The following is a 19,164-nucleotide window of genomic DNA, read 5'->3' on the forward strand; positions in this document are numbered from 1 at the left end:
TGTTAGAGAGCCCACCCCAGAGGAGCCTATCCCCCCAGCTGTTAGAGTACCCACCCCGGAGGAGCCTATCCCCCCAGCTGATAGAGTGCCTGCTATGGAGGAAGTGTTCCCCGCTGATGTACCCTTCCTGGGAGCTACTGCCCACACTAATTCAGTGCCTATCTCAGAAGAAGGAACTCCTGTTCTAGAGGAGGCTTCCCCCGCTAATATGTGGATCAAGGAGGACCTTGATTCCCCAGGATTTGGAATAAAAGAGGTGACTGGCACAGTGCTGCATGGGAAAGTGCCTCTGGCTACAACTGGTGGATTAAATTCAAATGAGGTAATTGTTGCTCATTTTGTTGGGAAAGGATCTGGGGAGTAAAGTGATATTTGCAAGTTCTCTCTGACTTAATAGTGATCGGAAAGGACACAGATAGTCCTTTCTTTGGTTCTCTTTGGGGCACTGGGCTTTTCTGGTCTTACTATTGCAATTATGGGGAAAATACGTCTTATTTGGTGAAAAACTTTACAATTCGTACTCTTGGTTTTTGTTTTTGTTTTTGTTTTGTTTTGTTTTTTCTTTTGTTCAGTGATAAGCCAAGCCCAAAGAAAACAGGGATGTAAATAGTTGTTGGTTTACATTTTGGAAAAGGTTATTATTAGCAGGAAAGGGTGATTCTGCTTTTTAAAATGGCAGTGACCATGTTCTGTCCTAAATCTCCTCTTTAATAGGTGATGTCAGCACTGAAGTTGGGTCTCAGAGAGAGAACTGGGATACTTCTTTGCACTTGGCAAGTTAGTTAGATGTCCTGAATCTCCAGTTTGCTCATTTATTGAGGCAAAATCCTGTGAGGATAATGAAATAACCCATGGAAAACACCCAAGTGTATAAGATTTCAGTCACTGTCAATACTCTCTCCATTTCTCTTCCACAGAGCTGTGTTGGTTACTTGAAAGAATTCATAAGAGCAGGCTCGGCGAAATCAATATCTAGAAGTATGAATAGCAGCTTTTAAATACAAATGTGTGTTTCTTAAAGCCAGAATAAGGTGTAATAATGTTTATGAAAAGAGATTTTAGCCATCTCGTCAAATGTAGTATCCTGAAGCAAGTCACTCTTTTTTTCCTGGACCTCTTGTTTCCTAATCCATATAATAAGGGAATTAGATTAAATGTCCTCCTGCCTTTCTCATAACTCCAAGATTCTGAGATTCTTAATGTTAGAGAATGGAATGTGTTAGGAAACTAATGGGAACGGTGTTCGCATCCTTGAGCACTCCTAGTCAAAGACATTTAAGATTGGCTACTTTCTACAGTTCACTGCCCCAGTGTCATTTGGTCAGTGATAGGGAATGAAGCTGGTAGAAGTTTCATCTAATACAGTCAGGGATTACTGAGTACAGAGGTGGTTTTGATTTTATACCATCCCCAAGGCCCATAACAGTGCCTTCCTTGTGGTAGGCATTCACTGTTGACTGATGGAGTGAATGTCAGTCTCCTGAATATCCGTGGTTGCTACAGAGAGATGGGTTCTCACATCCACCTCATGCCAGAGCCTTTCTGGGAAGCCGCCTTGGCTAGAGCACCAATTAAACCTGCAGCTACCAGCAATGAAAAGTCATTTTGATTACAGACCACAAGCTTCCAACTTAGCTGTAGGTTCTACTGTTTAGCTGAGTGGTGGTGGTGTCACCTTGGGCTTCACCAGATATTTTGTAATGTAGCATCCCATCAAGCTATAATGCATCACCTTTCAGATTGGGGAATGATTCCATTTTCTGAGTTTTACTGAACTTGGGAGTGACACTGGGATCCCAGAAGTCACAGCCATTTTTGATTATACAGAATATTTTTAGTATAAAGCCTGCAGCATAATCAATGAAATATAGGGATTAAATTTGTAAGGAGCTGATCAAATCTGCATAAAGGAAAAATTCAGAGGATTCCCTAATATCAGTCTCAGATCTGTTTCCTCATCTATAAAACTAATAAATGGCGCTGGGTAATTTCTGAGGGTCCCTTCAGCTATAGGAGGTAATCATTTTATGAAATACTACCTGATAAAATGGCAGGAGAAGGCAGTGGTGGGTTGCAAGGTTGTCCATCATCTTTGAAGTATGGTTACGTTATGGAATATCTGGAGGTAAGCTGATGCCTGCATTTGTGTACAAAAAAAGAAATCTAAGACATTGCTCCAGCCAGGACCTTAACCAGTAAGAATGTAGAGAGGCTATTTTGAAAATATTTATTGAAACAAAATACGTATCATTATAGAGGTAACATGAGTGTACATATTTTGCTAAACTGGTGAAATATTATTGAGAGAAAGTTTTTCCAAGATGAGAGCTGTAGAGATTTCATTTCTTCCCAAAGGGTTCCTAGAGGAAACTGAAGCTGTCTTTTTAATACATAAACACTTAGAACTCAGCAAGTGATCATACCTGAAATGCGATTTAGATTTTGTGTGTCTGTGAATATATGCAAATACACACATGTATACATGATTAAAATAGATAAAAATTTTCTCTTTTTTTCAAGATTTTATTTGAGAGAGAGAGAGCACATGCACTTGCTCATAAGCACATGGAGTGGAGTGGGCAGAGGGAGAAGCGGACTCCCTGCTGAGCAGGGAACTGGACACTGGGGGCATGGGCATCATCCCAGGACCCTGGGATCATGGCCAAAGGCAGCCACTTAACTGACTGGGCCACCCAGGCGGCCAAAGGCCTAATAAATTTTCTAATAGCATTAGCGAGCAATTGATAGAAGAACCAAAATGCTAGAACTTAATCTGCTATCCCTTTAGTGGGATCCTAGGCCCACTGAGAGAACAATCTGTGGTTATTTAAACCCTCTTCTCTTTTGCAGACTTCCTCAGTCTTATTTCCAGACACTAGTTCAACGGAAGACAAAAAATCTTGTATAAAATTAGGGGTTCTATAAAATTCAAAATTTATAAGAAAGTATTTTAAAAAGCAAAAATTGGGGAGCCCTACAATCTTAGCTCAGTGTTTGAATGCTCAACTGATCAGCAGAACCTTCCTAAATTTGTTTGCCTTGCCTAATACCATTTCTATAAAAGTATTCATTCATTCACTGGATAAATACTTATTGCATACCTACTCTGTGCCAGGTATTGGGGCTCCTGCAGTGAATAGGATTGGCATAGTCCTTGCCCTTGTGGAACTTACATTGTATTAGCAGAGGCAGATATTAAGCAAAAAGGACACAAATATAGGAGCACCTGGCTGGCTCAGAAGACCATGTGACTTTTTTTTTTTTTTAAGGATTTATTTATTTCAGAGGGAGAGAGAATCTCAAGCACATCCCATGCTGTTTGTGGAGCCCCACACGGGCTCAATCCTATGACCATGAGATCACGACCTGAGTCAAAACCAAGAAAGAAAGAAGGATTTTAATGATTTCATTTACATTTTTATTTTTTTATTTTATATTTTTAAAAGGTTTTATTTATTTATTTGACAGAGAGAGCACAAGCAGGGGGAGAGGCAGGCAGAGGGAGGAGCAGGCTCCCTGCTGAGCAAGGAGCCTGATGCTGACTTGATCCCAGGACTCTGGGGTCATGACCTGAGCCAAAGGCAGACACTTAACCAACTGAGCCACCCAGGCGCCCCTCATTTACATTTTTAAAACATTACTCTCAGCCTAACGATAGAGAAAAACACCCTACCTAGACAGTAAACATTCTCAACACTGGCTGGAGTTTATAAATCTGAGGTTTATTTTGCCTTACATTTTATTAATTTGTCTTAGGATTGGCATGAGATAGAGAAAACACTGAATGGTTTGCAAAACAAAATCAAAACAAACACACATACACGAAGAAATCATACTGGCTGCTATTTGTGGAGTGCATTAACGGGAATTAAGGACAGAGTAGCGAGGCTGCTAGGTTATTGCAATTGTCTAGGCGGCTTGGACTAGAGAGGCGTCAGTGGATTTGAAGACCAGTTGATTAGACTCAAGATATATTTTGGAGGCAGAATCAATAAGACCTGATAATGACTTTATGTAGGGAGGGAAGGAGAATGAAAGGGAGTTCTCAAGGTTGGCTTCTAGGTTCTAGTTTGTACAACTGAGTGGATGGGAGCAGTAGTAAATTATTGATTTAGGGAAGAACAGGTTTGGGGGAAGAGGAGAGGAGGAGGTACTGTTCAGTTGTGGAATGGTTAGGTTTTTGAGGTACCCATGATTGATTTGTATGGCAATATTAAGAAAATATTTGGATGTACAGATGCACACACATATATATTTGTACACACATACACAAACATACCATAAACATCATGGTTAATATTTAAAGCCACAGGAATAGATAGAATTGCCAAGAAGAGAACCCAAGACTGACATCTTCCCCTGACCCCCACCTCCCAAAGATGAACATTTGGAGCTCTAGAAGAGAAGGAGGGAGAGAGCAAAGGAGATAAAAAATGGATCAGGCAGGATGAAAATTGGGAGAATGTGGTATTACCAAAGACTAAAGTGTTTTAAGGGGTGCCTGGGTGGCTAAGGTGGTTAGGCAACTGCCTTCCGCCCAGGTCATGATCCTGGAGTCCTGGGATCGAGTCCCACATTGGGATCCCAGCTCCACGGGGAGTCTGCTTCTCCCTCTGACCTCTCCCCTTTCATGCCCTCTCTCACCGTCACTCAAATAAATAAAATCTTAAAAAAAAAAAAAAAAAGTTCTTTAGGGGGTGTCTGTTTGGCTCAGTGGGTTAAGCCTCTGCATTCGGCTCAGGTCATGATCTCAGGGTCTTGGGATCGAGCCCTGCTTCAGGATCTCTGCTCCCCACTCTCTGCCTGCCTCTCTGCCTTCTTGTGATCTCTGTCTGTCAAACAAGTAAATAATAAATCTTTTTTTTTTTTTTTTTTTAAAGGGGATGCATGGGTGGCTCAGTGGGTTAAAGCCTCTGCCTTCGGCTCAGGTCATGATCTCAGGGTCCTGGGATCGAGCCCCGCATTGGGCTCTCTGCTCAGCAGGGAGCCTGCTTCTTCCCTCTCTCTCTGCCTGCTTCTCTGCCTACTTGTGATCGCTCTATCAAATAAATAAATAAACTTAAAAAAAAAAAAAAGCTCTTTGGGAAATTTTCTGTTTTATGTCCCAGTTGCATCTTACACTCTTGCAATAATTTTTACTAGTGTTTTGCTCTGGGAAATGTCTGCCAGCTCTGGTTGGTTAATAACATGGCACAGCCCCATTGAAATACTGAGGAGTAGGAATTTTAATGCATCTGAAAGCACTGATTTTGCAGAACAGCTTTATTTGGGAGTTGGGAGAAGGGAGCAAGTGTTTTCAAATGTACTTTCTATAACATTCTGTTCACTTGTATTCAAAGTAAATATTTAGATAGTGTTTATTTAGAAGTACTATCATAGATTCTCAAACTTCTGGACAAAAGATGAGACATATACCCATTCCCTGTCAACTCAATCCATGGAATGGAGGTTGGGAAACAAAAGAAGGAATCTCTAATGCTTCCATAGGAAATGTTCATTGACAAAGTAAATGCAGATTTTTTAAAAGAATTACCTCTGTTATATGAAAGAGATTACTAAGTTATTTGAATATATTTTACTTTTCTGTGTCATGTATATCACTAGCCAGTAGAGTTTCTTGCCAAGATGGAGATATTCCCTATCTGTACTGCCCAGTACAATAGGCGCTTAACCACATACAGCTGTTGACCACACGAAATGTGGCTTAGTGTGGTTGAGGAACTGAATTTTAGTTAAATAGCCTCATATTGGACAGCACAGAAGGAATTTAAATGTTAAGTATGACACAAGATTTGCTTACTGGATAAAAGTGGGCTCTTCAGTGTGAACTTGATGTCTTCCCTCCTCACCTTTGGTTTTCTTTCTTTGCCTTTCCAGTCCCCACACCCTACCACAACCACCACCACCACCATTTTGTTGTACCTAAGCAACTTAAAACATTGGAGTTGTTTTTTTTTTACCTCCTCTGTTTTGATTTTTCTGCAGTGAAAACATCTTTAGTAGAAAATGGAATCATAGCACTTGCTTTTTCCGGGAATCATGTTGTTGGGGCAACAGTCATTTTTAGCTGAACCGCCTTGTAGTGTTGCCTAACAAAATATGGTGTAATCAAATTATAGTATAAAATGAAGCTCCCTGGTAATTACCTTTGAAACCTTCCTTTTTTCATGTTCCCTGGGGCTTTTCCTCCCTGGTGAGTCACTTATCCAGCCATAGCCCATTCTCTCAAGAATCCGTTTCCTAATCCAAGTGTAATCTGTAGTCTCATATAGGCCAAAATTAATCCTAACCCGAGTTTATGTTTTTCTTTTACATTTTTGTTTTCTTCCATTTTTTGTCCTTATTTGGCTTTAGTTGACTCACCTGTGTCACTAAAACTGAAGGAACATTTTATAGAAGAAAAGAGAATGGCAATAGATCCAGATTGGATCTATAAAATGTGTGGAATGTTGCTGATTTTATCCTCTGATAATTGATAATTGAGAGAAGTCTGATCTTTGAGATAATTATGTTTCATTCTTTTCCTTAATGCTATTAATGTGTCAAAGTATCATTTTCTTTTGACTGTTTCCTTTCTAAGTCAAAATGGAGCTTATGAACTTCAGTAGAAAGAAATATGCATTGTTTGTTACACTTCTTCACATTGTTTTAAAATTCCATTGTTTAATGATGAACATGGATATTCAGTATTATAATTTTAAGAATGCTTTATGTATATCTGCATCTCAGAGTATGTGTCTGAAGTTGGTGAGGACATTTCCCAGTATTACTGGCCCATTTCCCTTTGTAATCTCAGGAATACTGCTCCAAGATTATTAGCGGTGTGTGGTCTGTGGCCCTGGACCAGAATGGAATTAAATGACCACAGGGGGGTTAAACTATGAGGTTGGCATTTTTCACAACATTAATAATGTTTTGGCTAATTGAGTTATTGTTCCTAGTCAAAGAAGAGCATTGCATGTATCAGTGGTATGTTAAAGCTGTTCCCCAAGGTATTTTTAATCTTAAATACTGGTCATTTGATATCCTTCCCTTTTAGGATTGATATACATCACACTTTTATGATATCTTCAGACTGATGCTTCTCTATTCCCTATAGCTTTTTGCATTAAAAATTAAGCAAGCATAAACCAACCAACCAACCACGAGTCATTGGCTAAAAGACCTAAGTAGTGCCATAACTCTCTGTAATTACTTGTCCATAGGAGGATGTACTGAAATATGAAACCATATGTTTCTTTGATAGTTCCCTGTACAAATGGCTTGTTTTCTCTCTTTTTTTTTTCTTGCCCCTCTTTTGTTAAATATAAATTTCCCAAGAATGACCAGTCATTGTGTGGTGTAGAGGTTCTGATTGCTGCCTTTAGATTAAATCTTTGACTTGCAATTATCTAGATGTTTCAGAAAGAACAGGTGGATCCCCTTCAAATGCAGCTACAGCAGGTGAATGGACTCGGCCAGGGGTTGATTCAGAGTGCGGGGAAAAACTGTGACGTGCAGGGTTTGGAACATGACATGGAGGAGATCAATGCTCGATGGAACACGCTGAACAAAAAGGCGAGTGGCCAGTGGGGGGTAACTAGTGCCCTGGGAATGGGGAGCTTAGAAAAGGCACATCTCAAGCTGAGGTTTCCCTGCAATCTGAATGCAAATACAAATTTAGCAGTTGCAATCTGGAGTTACGGGGTGAGGGGGCGGCAATCATTTAAAAAGCTCTCTCCTTCCTCCTAACGAGGCCCCACATCTGTGATACAGGTTGCACAAAGGATTGCACAACTGCAGGAGGCTTTGTTGCATTGTGGGAAGTTTCAAGATGCCTTGGAGCCGTTGCTCAGCTGGTTGGCGGACACTGAGGAGCTCATAGCCAATCAGAAGCCTCCATCTGCCGAGTATAAAGTGGTGAAAGCACAGATCCAAGAACAGAAGGTAAGCGAGAATGTTGGGAGGGTGAACTGGAACAGCCGTGGGGAGTGGCAGACAACACATGTGCTTAAGAGTTCAGGAGCATATTCCAGAGTTTTAGGAGAATCCTGACCTACTTTGTGTGATCACGAAAAGAAAAATGAAAACTGATTCGCCTCATCTTACTTAATCAACCAGCTTCCTGTGGCACATACTGGACCAAACAGTTGTCTGCATTTGTGTTTTCACTCAGAGCTCTGTCTTATGAGGTTTTTAGCGTCAGCAGTATTCTGAATAACACAGTATATCATGTATAAATAAGTTTCTGTCTATATTTTTTGTTGGTTTAATTTCCATTTCAGTGCATTTTTCTCCTGGTTCAAAATAAGTTCCCTGTTAGTCACATAGTGACCATCACTCCTCTATTTAAAAACCAAAGTAAGCATATGAGAAGTCCATGCAGGGGTAGCAACTTTGCTACCTCTCATGTTTTTGCCTCAGGTTGGAAAAAAAGCCACCATTACTCGATCCAGTTTAGGATTTGGTGGGGTGGGGCTTGGGGATTTTTTGTTTGTTTGTATTTTCTTCCTTATTTCAGATTGTAAAGTGACCTTGTGTTACCACTCTTCATTCTCCTTAAACATTGTGTGCTCTAGTTGCTCCAGCGGCTCCTCGATGATCGGAAGGCCACAGTAGATATGCTTCAAGCGGAAGGAGGCAGAATAGCCCAGTCAGCTGAGCTGGCTGATCGGGAGAAAATCACTGGACAGTTGGAGGGTCTTGAAAGTAGGTGGACTGGACTACTCAGCAAGGCAGCAGCCAGGTAAGGCCAAAGGGGTTTTGAGGAATGGGTCAGAGAATGTGTTTTGTCCGTTTTTGACTTGCTATCCTTGAGTGCTCTAAAAGGTCCCGGATGAGTCATAGAGTGTTTGGGCAGTGTGTCATGGCCTTTTATCTTGAAGGAGAATAAGTTTTCGGAGGTGATCCTCATAATCACAGTCACTCTCAGGAAGTAAGTCTCAGCTACTCCAGGAATTTCTGAGAGCTGGAAGACTCATTGCTCTGTTGTTCTGCTGAGATATATTCGTGGTTCCAGACTGACAGACACTGACGCCTGCAATCCAGCCAAGTTATTTTCTGAGTTTTTGAGACAGATTTTTTTCCCCTTCATATTTATAAGTAATATTTTTGATACTTGGAATTGAAACGTATCATGTTTCTTTTCTGATTGCTTATCCCAGTATTAGATGTTTTTGCATCTAGGAGCTAGTCTGTGATTCTCTTAAACACATGGACATTCAAGAGATGCACGAACAATCTTCAGTAAGTGGCCAAAAGACAGGCGGCATACTTTTCTCCTTTAAGGAAGTGCTTTCTCCTTCTGTAGTTATGTACCCAACATTATTTAAGCTTAGTATGTCACCTGAATGTCTTTTACCTTATATTGTCCCCAGTTTTTTTTAAAGATTTTATTTATTTATTTGACAGACAGAGATCACAAGTAGGCAGAGAAGCAGGCAGAGAGAGAGGAGGAAGCAGGTTCCCTGCTGAGCAGAGGGCCCCATGTGGGGCTCAATCCCAGGACCCTGCAATCATGACCTGAGCTAAAGGCAGAGGCTTTAACCCACTGAGCCACCCAGGCGCCCCTATATTGTCCCCAGTTTTAAAAATAAATGTTAGCTAGTTAAATCTGTATGAGAGTAGTGTAGATGATCATTTATGATTCTTTCAGTTTTCTAGGTAGCCAGTGGCAGTGGTCAGCTAACTAGCTCTTCTGTCTCCTTACTTCCACTGGCCTACAGTGTGCTTGTTTTCTTATCTGGGTTGCAAAGTATTGTTGACCATATTAGTGGGAGAACCAAAAATGAAAGAACTCAACCTAATTTTTTAAATTACGCTTATTTTTATTTCTAGTTTGCACTGCTTTTTTTCTTCACTTTGTCCATTTCCATTAATAGTGCCATTAACCTTCCAGTTACCAGGCTTCAAAACTTAACTTAATTTTTTACCCTTTCTCCCCCGCTCCTTTGTGTTCCCACATCTGTTAGAATGCTAAATTCTGTCCATTTTACTTCCATAGTGTCTGCCCTGTTCATTCATTTCTCTAATTCCCGCTCAGTTCCTGACTTGGGCTAGTGCACTTGAGGTAGTTCTCCAAACTAACTCATCACTAGTCACTCATCACTCAGTTACCACTTAACCCTCCGACTTCCCCTTTGCCTTGCTCAGAAATTTAATGACTCCCTATTGCCTATGAAATAAAATCTAAACTCTTTAACCCAACTCTGGAAGCCCTCAGCTATTTGGCCCTAATCTACATTTCTTAGTCTCTGCTCTTCTCACTCCTTATATTATAGGTGAAGTATGCCGTATTCCTCAGTGTCTTCAGTCACTTCTGAATTCTATGTCTTCACTGATGGTGTTGCATCTTCCACGAAATACCTGAGCTTATCTTATCCTTTTCTATGAAGCTTTCCTTTGTTCCCCAAGCATGGAATACCTCCATCTTCCTCTTAACTGCTGTAATTCTTTATTTTTACCTTGTATCATTATTTTATGTACTTAATCTCCTATGCCCATAAGCTTATTGAAGTCCTCTGATTTATTTCTGAAGTATCTTTCTATGATGTTTTCCTTCTATCCTACCCACTTCCATCCTCCTAGGCTAGCACAGTTTCTGGGTCAGTATTTTAAAGAGAAATACCAAGAGCAACTGTATTTGTTACAGATACCCTAAAGACTTTTATTTAGATTCTTTAATATTGGATTTTTGATACCTCTAAATTATGTTCACTCTTTGCTACCCCAAATCCTATTACATTGAGTTCTTTAAACTTGGACATTCCCAAATCCAGAGATAAGTCAGAAAGACACAAAAATCAGGGATAATTTTTTTCATTATATATACACACACACATATGTGTATACATATGTATGTATATATATAATTTTTAAGATTATGTGCTTTAGTTATAGTAATTAAAGATGTGTTTTGAAGGCTGGCACAAACAGATTATTCTGTAGTTCATATTGACATTTAAAAATAGCACTTAGAGCCTGACAATTCACAGACCTGTACCCCTGGGGCAAATAATACATTATATATTAATAAAAAAAAATAGCAGGGCGCCTGGGTGGCTCAGTGTGTTAAGCCTCTGCCTTTGGCTCAGGTCATGATCTCAGGGTCCTGGGATCGAGCCCTGCATCAGGCTCCGTGCTCAGCAGGAAGCCTCCTTCCTCCTCTCTCTCTGCTTGCCTCTCTCTGCCTATTTGTGATCTCTGTATGTCAAATAAAAAAAAAAAAGCATTTAGAGGGGCGTTTGGCTGGCTCAGTCAATAGAGCATATGACCCCTGACCTTGGGATTTTCAGTTTGAGCCCCACATTGAACGTAAAGTTTACTTAAAAAATAAATAGAGCAGCTTCATATTCTTCAACATTAAAAAAATAGTAATAATAAAAATTGGGGCACCTGTGTGGTTCAGTCCCTTGAACATCCAACTGTTGATTTCAACTCAGGTCATGATCTTGGGGTTGTGGGATTAAGCCCCACTTTGGGCTGTCTGCTCAGCAGGGAGTCTCCTTAGGATTCTCTCTCTCCCTTCCCCTCGGCCCCTCTGTTTACTGTGCACCTGCTCTCTCTCTCTCTCAAATAAATAAAATCTTTAAAAAAAAAAAAAAAACAAGAAGTTTATTTTTAAAAATTGAAATTAAAACAGTATTTAGCAATACATTTTTCTTTATATTTAAACATAATTGGATTTCCAGATCATTAAAATGGTAAGCCTTTATATTTAAATCATTTTTTATTAAAATAAATTTGTGGGTGCCTGGGTGGCTGAGTTGGTTAGGTGTCTGACTCTTGATTTTAGTTCAGGTCATGATCCAGGATCCTGAGATCCAGCCCCACATGAGACTTTGTGCTCAGCACGGATTCTGCTTGTCCCTCTGCCTCTGCAGCTCCCACCCATGCGCCCCGTATGCACACCTACACTCTCTTGCTCCCTCTCAAATAAAGAAAATAAATTTGTCCAGGGTACACAGCATAGGACCTGGCACGCATCCGGTTCAGTAAAGGTTTATTGAACTAAAGTGCATCATATACTTCCAGGCCTTTTCAAATGACACAGCCTTTAGTCTGTTCTTAATGATTCAAAGACATAATTATGACCTTATATTTTAATCTGTGTGCTAATCCAGTTCTGTAGTTGTTTTTCTTTCACTTTCCTATCAGACTCCCCTTCCCCTGTGTAATTTTTAATCTATAGGATACTTGAAATCTAAGCTTATTTAGTATGGATGTTATATTAAATGAGATTTGAGATTCCAAGTGAGCTGTGAAGTCTATAATCTTTTGACTGCCATGTGTGTTGGCAAATTCAGCTAGTCTGAGGTCATTTTTTTTTGCCTTAGATCTGGATTCAAAGTTTTGTTCTGGTGCTCGAAATCATTGGAATGAGGGAGATGGTGAAGGAGTTCTAGTTCATAGTCTGCCTTTGCTCCTCGCTTTTCTTAACTCAGCAGTGAAGGTAGCAGTGACAGGAAGAGAGAAATGAAAACTGATAATTTTTTTGACTCCCTTAAAATTTCATTTTGGTCTCACATTCAGATGATGTGTGTGCTACATCCCCTAAGAGAAAGAGCATTAGAAAGTCTGATTCAAATCCTTATTGCATTGTTACTATTCATTGGGTGAACTAGACAAATCTTTCTTTAAGCCTTCAGGGTCAGTTTTCTCTTTTGTAATAGTGAGATAATAATTCCGCCTATCTTACAGGGTGATGATAGAACCAAAATAAGGGAATGTTTATGGCAAGCCTTTAAAACCACAAAGTAATATGTATATATGTTCTGTTTACTATTAATACTTAAAATGTACCCGCTAAAGATTGGTATTTCACTGAACGTAGTACTATTAGTCAATATGAATTTTTGCCTGAGCAGTTTGTTCTATATATTTGTGTAGGCAAAAACAACTGGAAGATATCCTGGTTCTGGCCAAACAATTCCATGAGACAGCTGAGCCTATTTCTGACTTCTTATCTGTCACAGAGAAAAAGCTCGCTAACTCAGAACCTGTTGGCACTCAGACTGCCAAAATACAGCAACAGATCACCCGGCACAAGGTAGGGAGAGGCTGTGGCAAATGAAAACACAGCACTGCAGTCAGAAAGCCTAGAAATTAACTGCCTGTAGCAGTTTAGAAGATACGTTTGGCCGGGGGAGGGATGTTGGGGGGGGGTGTTAAACTTTAATTTGAAATATGGTCAGATTATCCATGGGAATAGTCACATCCTTGAAGTAAAAATAACAATAGACTAATAGGCTACCATCAGGAAAAAACAGCTTTTGTTCTCACTTTTTATATTATTTTTGCCTTTCAGTAGGTGAACTTTTTATATTATTTAATTTATTGTATCATTTGTTATTCATTGTTTCATGTTTACTTTTCATTTATTCTGTTTCTGTTATTCATTTTTTCCATCTGGATTTCCAGGCTCTGGAGGAAGAAATAGAAAGCCATGCAACAGATGTGCACCAGGCAGTCAAAATTGGGCAGTCCCTCTCCTCCCTGACATGTTCTGCAGAGCAGGGCGTGCTGTCAGAAAAGCTAGACTCCTTGCAGGCCCGATACAGTGAGATTCAAGACCGGGGCTGTCGGAAAGCAGCCCTGCTTGAACAAGCACTGTGTAACGCTAGACTGTTCGGGGAGGATGAGGTGGAGGTGCTCAACTGGCTGGCTGAGGTTGAGGACAAGCTCAGTTCAGTGTTCGTAAAGGATTACAGACAGGATGTCCTGCAGAAACAGCATGCTGACCACCTGGTATTCACGTTTTCCATTTTTATCAGTCATGTTATGAAGTTATTTTGTAATTTTGATTCATGTTTCTTTTCATTTCTTTTCTCTTTTTCATTCCAAACAATTTAATTTTATACATAAGCATGTAGTTATAGACTTGTTGCTAAGGACTGATCTATTCTTAGATGAGTCCATGGAAATACTTGCCCTTAAACTGAATCAGTAACTCTGGAAGATCCAGAGTACAGTCAGGGGCCATCCCATCTCCAACTCATGTTTTACATCATTAGGTCAGGTATCATTCAGTTTCTCTCTGAGCAGTTTTATCAAAGAGAATGTAATTTAACAAAGCCAAATACCTAAACAATGCCCAGGGTTTGACCACATAGCTGTAACTTCTGAAATTTTTTCTAGGTTTATGTGCTCAAATTCCAGGGATTGTCATCTTAATAGAAAAAAAAAATTGTTCTTTTCATCTAATTTTTATGAAATTTCTTAGTAAAAATAGACAAAGCAATTGTTTTGTTGTTATTGTTGTTGTTAATGACCTAAAATTCTGCTTCATTGACTTCAGATATTGAGAATTTTTAAGCAGGATCCTGATTGAAGTCAGCCTGTTCTTGCTGACTTTCTTCTCTTGAACTTCCTGAGTCTTGGTTTTGGACATAGTAAACATTTTTGCTGAATTCTACTTCCTTCATTCTTGGGCTCAGGTTTGGTACTAGTGTATTGGTAAAACTGATTTAATTCTGCATCTCTCCCTATCCAGTACAGGGGAGAACTTGCCTATAAGTATCAGATTTAATTTTTCTGAGTACTTAATGGCATAACCAAAGAGATAATGAAGGAATCAAATATCCAACGTGTAAACTAACCTGGTATTTGTCTCTTTACTTTAAACTTGGTCTCTTAAAGGTCTCGCCTTTCTTTCCCTTTGTTGTGCCATAGTTTTAAGATCAATGCTGTTCTTTCCTTTCAGGCTTTAAATGAAGAAATCATTAATAGAAAGAAGAATGTAGATCAAGCTATTAAAAATGGTCAGGCTCTGCTAAAACAAACCACAGGTACTTGGAAAGTGCATCTCTTCGCCTCTCTGTAGTCACTCAATCACATCTCCCAGGAAATAAGCACCCTGCACTACCCACTTCTCTTTGTATATAGGATAGGTTATATTCACTGATTGTATTACCATGTGATCCTGGAGACTGGCAGCATGGGGTCCTATTTCCTATTACCTTGTTGTCTCACGTTTGTTTGTAGATGACGGCTCCCCCTACCTTCCAGTTTGTGTAAGGCCAGCAATCTTGGAATGGTGCTGGGAACATCTAGAAACACCTGCAGTTGAATTCAGACCTTAATAAACTCAGAAATAGCTTCTTTTGTCAATTAGAAGGTTTATTTCCCACCTCCCTTAGTGTGGAATGGTAGGTGAAATTGCTACCATAGGGAGAGAGCATCTATAAAATGCAAGCTCTACATTGAAGAAAGGGGGATTAAAGAGACTTCCTGATCCCTGGAAGGAGAGTCCCTCATTTCCTCTTAAATATAAATGACTGCATGCTGTCCCCCACAGGTGAAGAGGTATTGCTTATCCAAGAGAAACTGGATGGAATCAAGACTCGCTATGCAGACATCACAGTCACTAGCTCCAAGGCCCTCAGAACTTTGGAGCAAGCCCGGCAGCTGGCCACCAAGTTCCAGTCTACTTATGAGGAACTGACCGGGTGGCTGAGGGAAGTGGAGGAGGAGCTGGCAGCTAGTGGAGGACAGTCTCCCACAGGGGAGCAGATACCCCAGTTTCAACAAAGACAGAAGGTGAGCTGTCATGTCACACAGTAAAGGGAAAAAAAATTTACTCTTAAAATCCTTAAGTTCAGATTTTTAAGTTTTATCGCCAACTATCTCTACCTTAAATCTAAACCAAAAAGTTCTGCCTCCTCTGTTTCTTGTTTGCTCATGGACAGTAAGATCTGACATAAAGGCGGACTTATTAAGACTACTTGCTGTGGTCTGAAGGGGGAGAAGAAGACTGAATCAGATCAGTCTGATTGATTCAGACTGACTGACTAAACAGATCCCAGGGAAGTTTTATTTTAAAATTTACTTTTGTAACTCATTCTCTGGAGAGCGCTTCATGGTTATATTTGTTTTTGCTGCAGGATCTATTACAGTTCTAGATGTGCAGAAATACTGTGTAGGTACTTATTGAGTTAAATGCCTGTGCTTAAAGAATTATTTTATCATTTCTACTGAAGTAGAGAAAAAAAAAAGAAAGAGACACTCTTTGTTTTACCCAGAGACAGTCTAGCCAAAGAAGTATTGCAGACGGTTCTAAGCAGCAGCTAAGCCTTAAGTCAGGCTGTGGAATGACTGAAAAATCTGAGACAAGAAAAAAAATAAGTGGAGGAAGGAGGTCAGAGCCCTGCTGGGATGTGTGGTAGAGATAGCACTTTCCACCCAGCACAGCTGCTAATGTGCTTAATTTAGCAAGGAATGGCCTGAAAACTTTTTTTCCCTCCTTAGGAATTAAAGAAGGAGGTCATGGAGCACAGGCTGGTGTTGGACACAGTGAATGAAGTGAGCCGTGCTCTCTTAGAGCTGGTGCCATGGAGAGCCAGAGAAGGGCTGGATAAACTTGTATCTGATGCCAACGAACAGTACAAGTTGGTCAGTGACACTGTGGGACAAAGGGTGGATGAAATTGATGCTGCTATTCAGAGATCACAACAGGTAATGTTTATAAACACCTCTGCATTAATATTTTAGGCAGCAGTGATATATATATAAAGTATTGAACTATGACCCACATAAATACAGGCTCAGGAATAGGAATAATGAGATAAAGCAAAATCTGATGTAACAAATTATTTCAGTGATGGGAAGTGATTGGATAAAGGTATGTGAGGATGGATCTTAGTTTGACCAAAAATATTTTACCCTTTTTGAGAAGACAGGAATTTGTGGTAGAGTCTGTGTGAGCCCTCTTCTCACCTACTGCCCCATTAAGAGGCAGATTCTGATAGAAGTAGATAATATCTAGGATCAAAAGGTCTAAATACATCCCAGTCTTAGTTTGACATAATCAACTATTTTAGCATTAGCTGGGGGAAGAGGGGAAGGAACCAAGAACTATAATTACTATCAAATATGCTAACCAAAATAGCAGAGCCATCCAAAATAGAACCTTCCCAGTAAACACAGGGGTCATATTTCCCTCAATTTTTTTTTCCTTCCTGCTTTCGGGAAAAAGTTATTTGCTTTCCTTTGTAGCTGTATGTGCACCTATTAATGTATCATGGTGCAAAGTAAATACAACATGACTTCGTGGGTTCAGTGATGAGCAAAATCTTTGTGAACCACGTAGAAGTTTGCTCTGATTTCAGGTGTGTCCCCAACGTGTCTTTATTGATGTCCCTAATCTTGGCCAAATATTTCAGTATGAAATTTATCATGCTTGGGAGGAGTTTATTTTCCTCTTTAAAAAGATAGTAGGTAGGTTGGCAAAATTGAAGAAGAGAAGAAATTGGGGGACCCTCATTAAGCAGCAATCACATAGAATGTTCTTCATTTTTCTTAGTTTCTGCATGACCCTTTAAAAGTTGGGTGTTCTCCTGGGTTCTTAACACTTCTTCAACTAAGCAAGTACTTCCTAGTTAACTTGACTCAACTGTCTGCTGCCATTTTTAGTGATATATTTAAACATCTGACAAAAGTACTCTTCAGTGTATGGGTAGGAAAAAGAACTGGCAGAAAGAGCACAGGCTCATAAAAAGATTGTGATAAGAAATGTATTTTTTTTTTTAAAGATTTTATTTATTTGACAGAGATCACAAGTAGGCAGAGAGGCAGGCAGAGAGAGAGGAGGAAGCAGGCTCCCTGCTGAGCAGAGAGCCCGATGTGGGGCTCCATCCCAGGAATCTGGGATCATGATCCGAGCCGAAGGCAGAGGCTTTAACCCACTGAGCCACCCAGGCACCCCAAGAAGTGTATTTTTAAGAGTGTCAGTTTTCATTGTTGCTTCTAGCTATAGGACCACTAACTGGGTTTTGTTAACTTCTTTCTAAAGAAGTTGAAATAGGATCGACTCATATCTTTTGAAGTATAATCCATTCAAATTTTTTTTTATATTTTATTTTATTTATTTGACACAGAGAGACACAGTGAGAGAGGGAACACAAGCAGAGGGAGTGGGAGAGGGAGAAGCAGGCTTCCCGCTGAGCAGGGAGCCTGATGCGGGGCTAGATCCCAGGACCCTGGGATCAGGACCTGAGACAAAGGCAGGTACTTAGTGACTGAGCCACCCAGGTGCCCCTAATCCATTCCAAGTTGTCTGCATCTTGATTTATGATTTTATGAACTTCTCCCCCAGTTTTGTCTTTACTTTGTAACATAAACCATATTAGTGAAAATCCAGGCCTTTCTGTGTTGAAGAAATTCTAAGGAGATGGACTTTTGTTATATGTAATTGGCTCATTTTCCTTTAATATGTCTATTAGTATGAGCAAGCTGCTGATGCAGAACTAGCTTGGGTTGCTGAAACAAAACGAAAACTGATGGCCCTGGGTCCAATTCGCCTGGAACAAGACCAGACCACAGCTCAGCTGCAGGTACAGAAGGTAAGTGTAACACAGATGTATCCCCTGTGCCCTGAGTGAGTAGAATCTTCACCAGCTTAGAGTGACTACAGGAGAGTTTCTGACTATCCTAGGTGGAATAATGCAATTTCATGATGATGGATAGAGATTAAAAATATTTAAGAACAGGAAGAGATTCTTTGCTTTGTGAAAAGGGAGCAAGAGGCCCATTAATTCAGGAGAGAATAGTTATCAGTTTTCTGGATGATTTTTAGGAGAGACGATACTTTTGTAAGCTGTTAAAAGATAAGCACTAAAGATGTATGGATAGGCAAAGTGTCAGACTTCATAGAAGAATTTTGATGTGGCTTCATCAGAGCAAGGAGTTTTTCATAGACTTTTCTCTAACATTTCGGTAACAGGCTTGGGGTCCTTTTACTTTGTGATCTAACTCTAGTTCACTTTCAAAGGCTTTCTCCATTGACATCATTCGACACAAAGATTCAATGGACGAACTCTTCAGTCATCGTGGTGAAATCTTTGGCACATGTGGGGAGGAGCAAAAAGCTGTATTACAGGTGAATTGCATTTATTTATTCACCATGTTCTTATCTTGACCATGATGCATCAGTGCAGTTATGAACTGACAGGGTTTTTTCTTCTCTGTCACGATAATGGTAATAAAGTGCAGCTTGATGTTCTGGGGGCGTTCACATCCCTAACCCTGTGTGTGCAGATGTCCAAACAGTCCTACTGTGTGATAGGAAATATATTGCAAATCCATTTTCTTTATAACAAAGGAATTGCTTCTTCAGTCCGTAAGGATCTTTTAGTTGCCTTTCAAAGTATCTATAATGGATTTTTCAGAACCATATGCAGATATTCTTTC

At 39.9% G+C, this 19,164-nt stretch overlaps 2 protein-coding genes across 29 annotated transcripts in view; both read left to right on the forward strand.

Moving 5' to 3' along the window:
* KIAA0754 (KIAA0754 ortholog) overlaps positions 1 to 6,862 on the forward strand; it is an 11,538-nt gene extending 4,676 nt beyond the window's left edge. Inside the window, exon 2 of the mRNA XM_032877225.1 lies at positions 6,797 to 6,862. Within this exon, the coding sequence (XP_032733116.1) occupies positions 6,797 to 6,862 (66 nt within the window). The remainder of the gene's footprint in view (positions 1 to 6,796) is intronic.
* Positions 1 to 19,164, forward strand: part of MACF1 (microtubule actin crosslinking factor 1) — a 337,353-nt gene that overhangs the window by 275,399 nt on the left and 42,790 nt on the right. For 21 of the 28 annotated variants that reach the window (XM_032877332.1, XM_032877340.1, XM_032877337.1 and 18 more), the window contains 10 exons: positions 7,396 to 7,557; positions 7,756 to 7,926; positions 8,559 to 8,725; positions 12,868 to 13,027; positions 13,399 to 13,725; positions 14,681 to 14,765; positions 15,275 to 15,516; positions 16,225 to 16,431; positions 18,198 to 18,317; positions 18,746 to 18,853. In XM_032877332.1, coding sequence (XP_032733223.1) covers positions 7,396 to 7,557; positions 7,756 to 7,926; positions 8,559 to 8,725; positions 12,868 to 13,027; positions 13,399 to 13,725; positions 14,681 to 14,765; positions 15,275 to 15,516; positions 16,225 to 16,431; positions 18,198 to 18,317; positions 18,746 to 18,853 — 1,749 coding nt within the window. The remainder of the gene's footprint in view (positions 1 to 7,395; positions 7,558 to 7,755; positions 7,927 to 8,558; positions 8,726 to 12,867; positions 13,028 to 13,398; positions 13,726 to 14,680; positions 14,766 to 15,274; positions 15,517 to 16,224; positions 16,432 to 18,197; positions 18,318 to 18,745; positions 18,854 to 19,164) is intronic. The other 7 variants (XM_032877349.1, XM_032877352.1, XM_032877350.1 and 4 more) reach the window with 1 other exon arrangement.

The sequence above is a fragment of the Lontra canadensis genome, unplaced genomic scaffold, assembly GCF_010015895.1.
Source record: "Lontra canadensis isolate GAN:19392208 unplaced genomic scaffold, GSC_riverotter_1.0 scaffold60, whole genome shotgun sequence".
Classification (NCBI taxonomy): Eukaryota; Metazoa; Chordata; class Mammalia; order Carnivora; family Mustelidae; genus Lontra; species Lontra canadensis.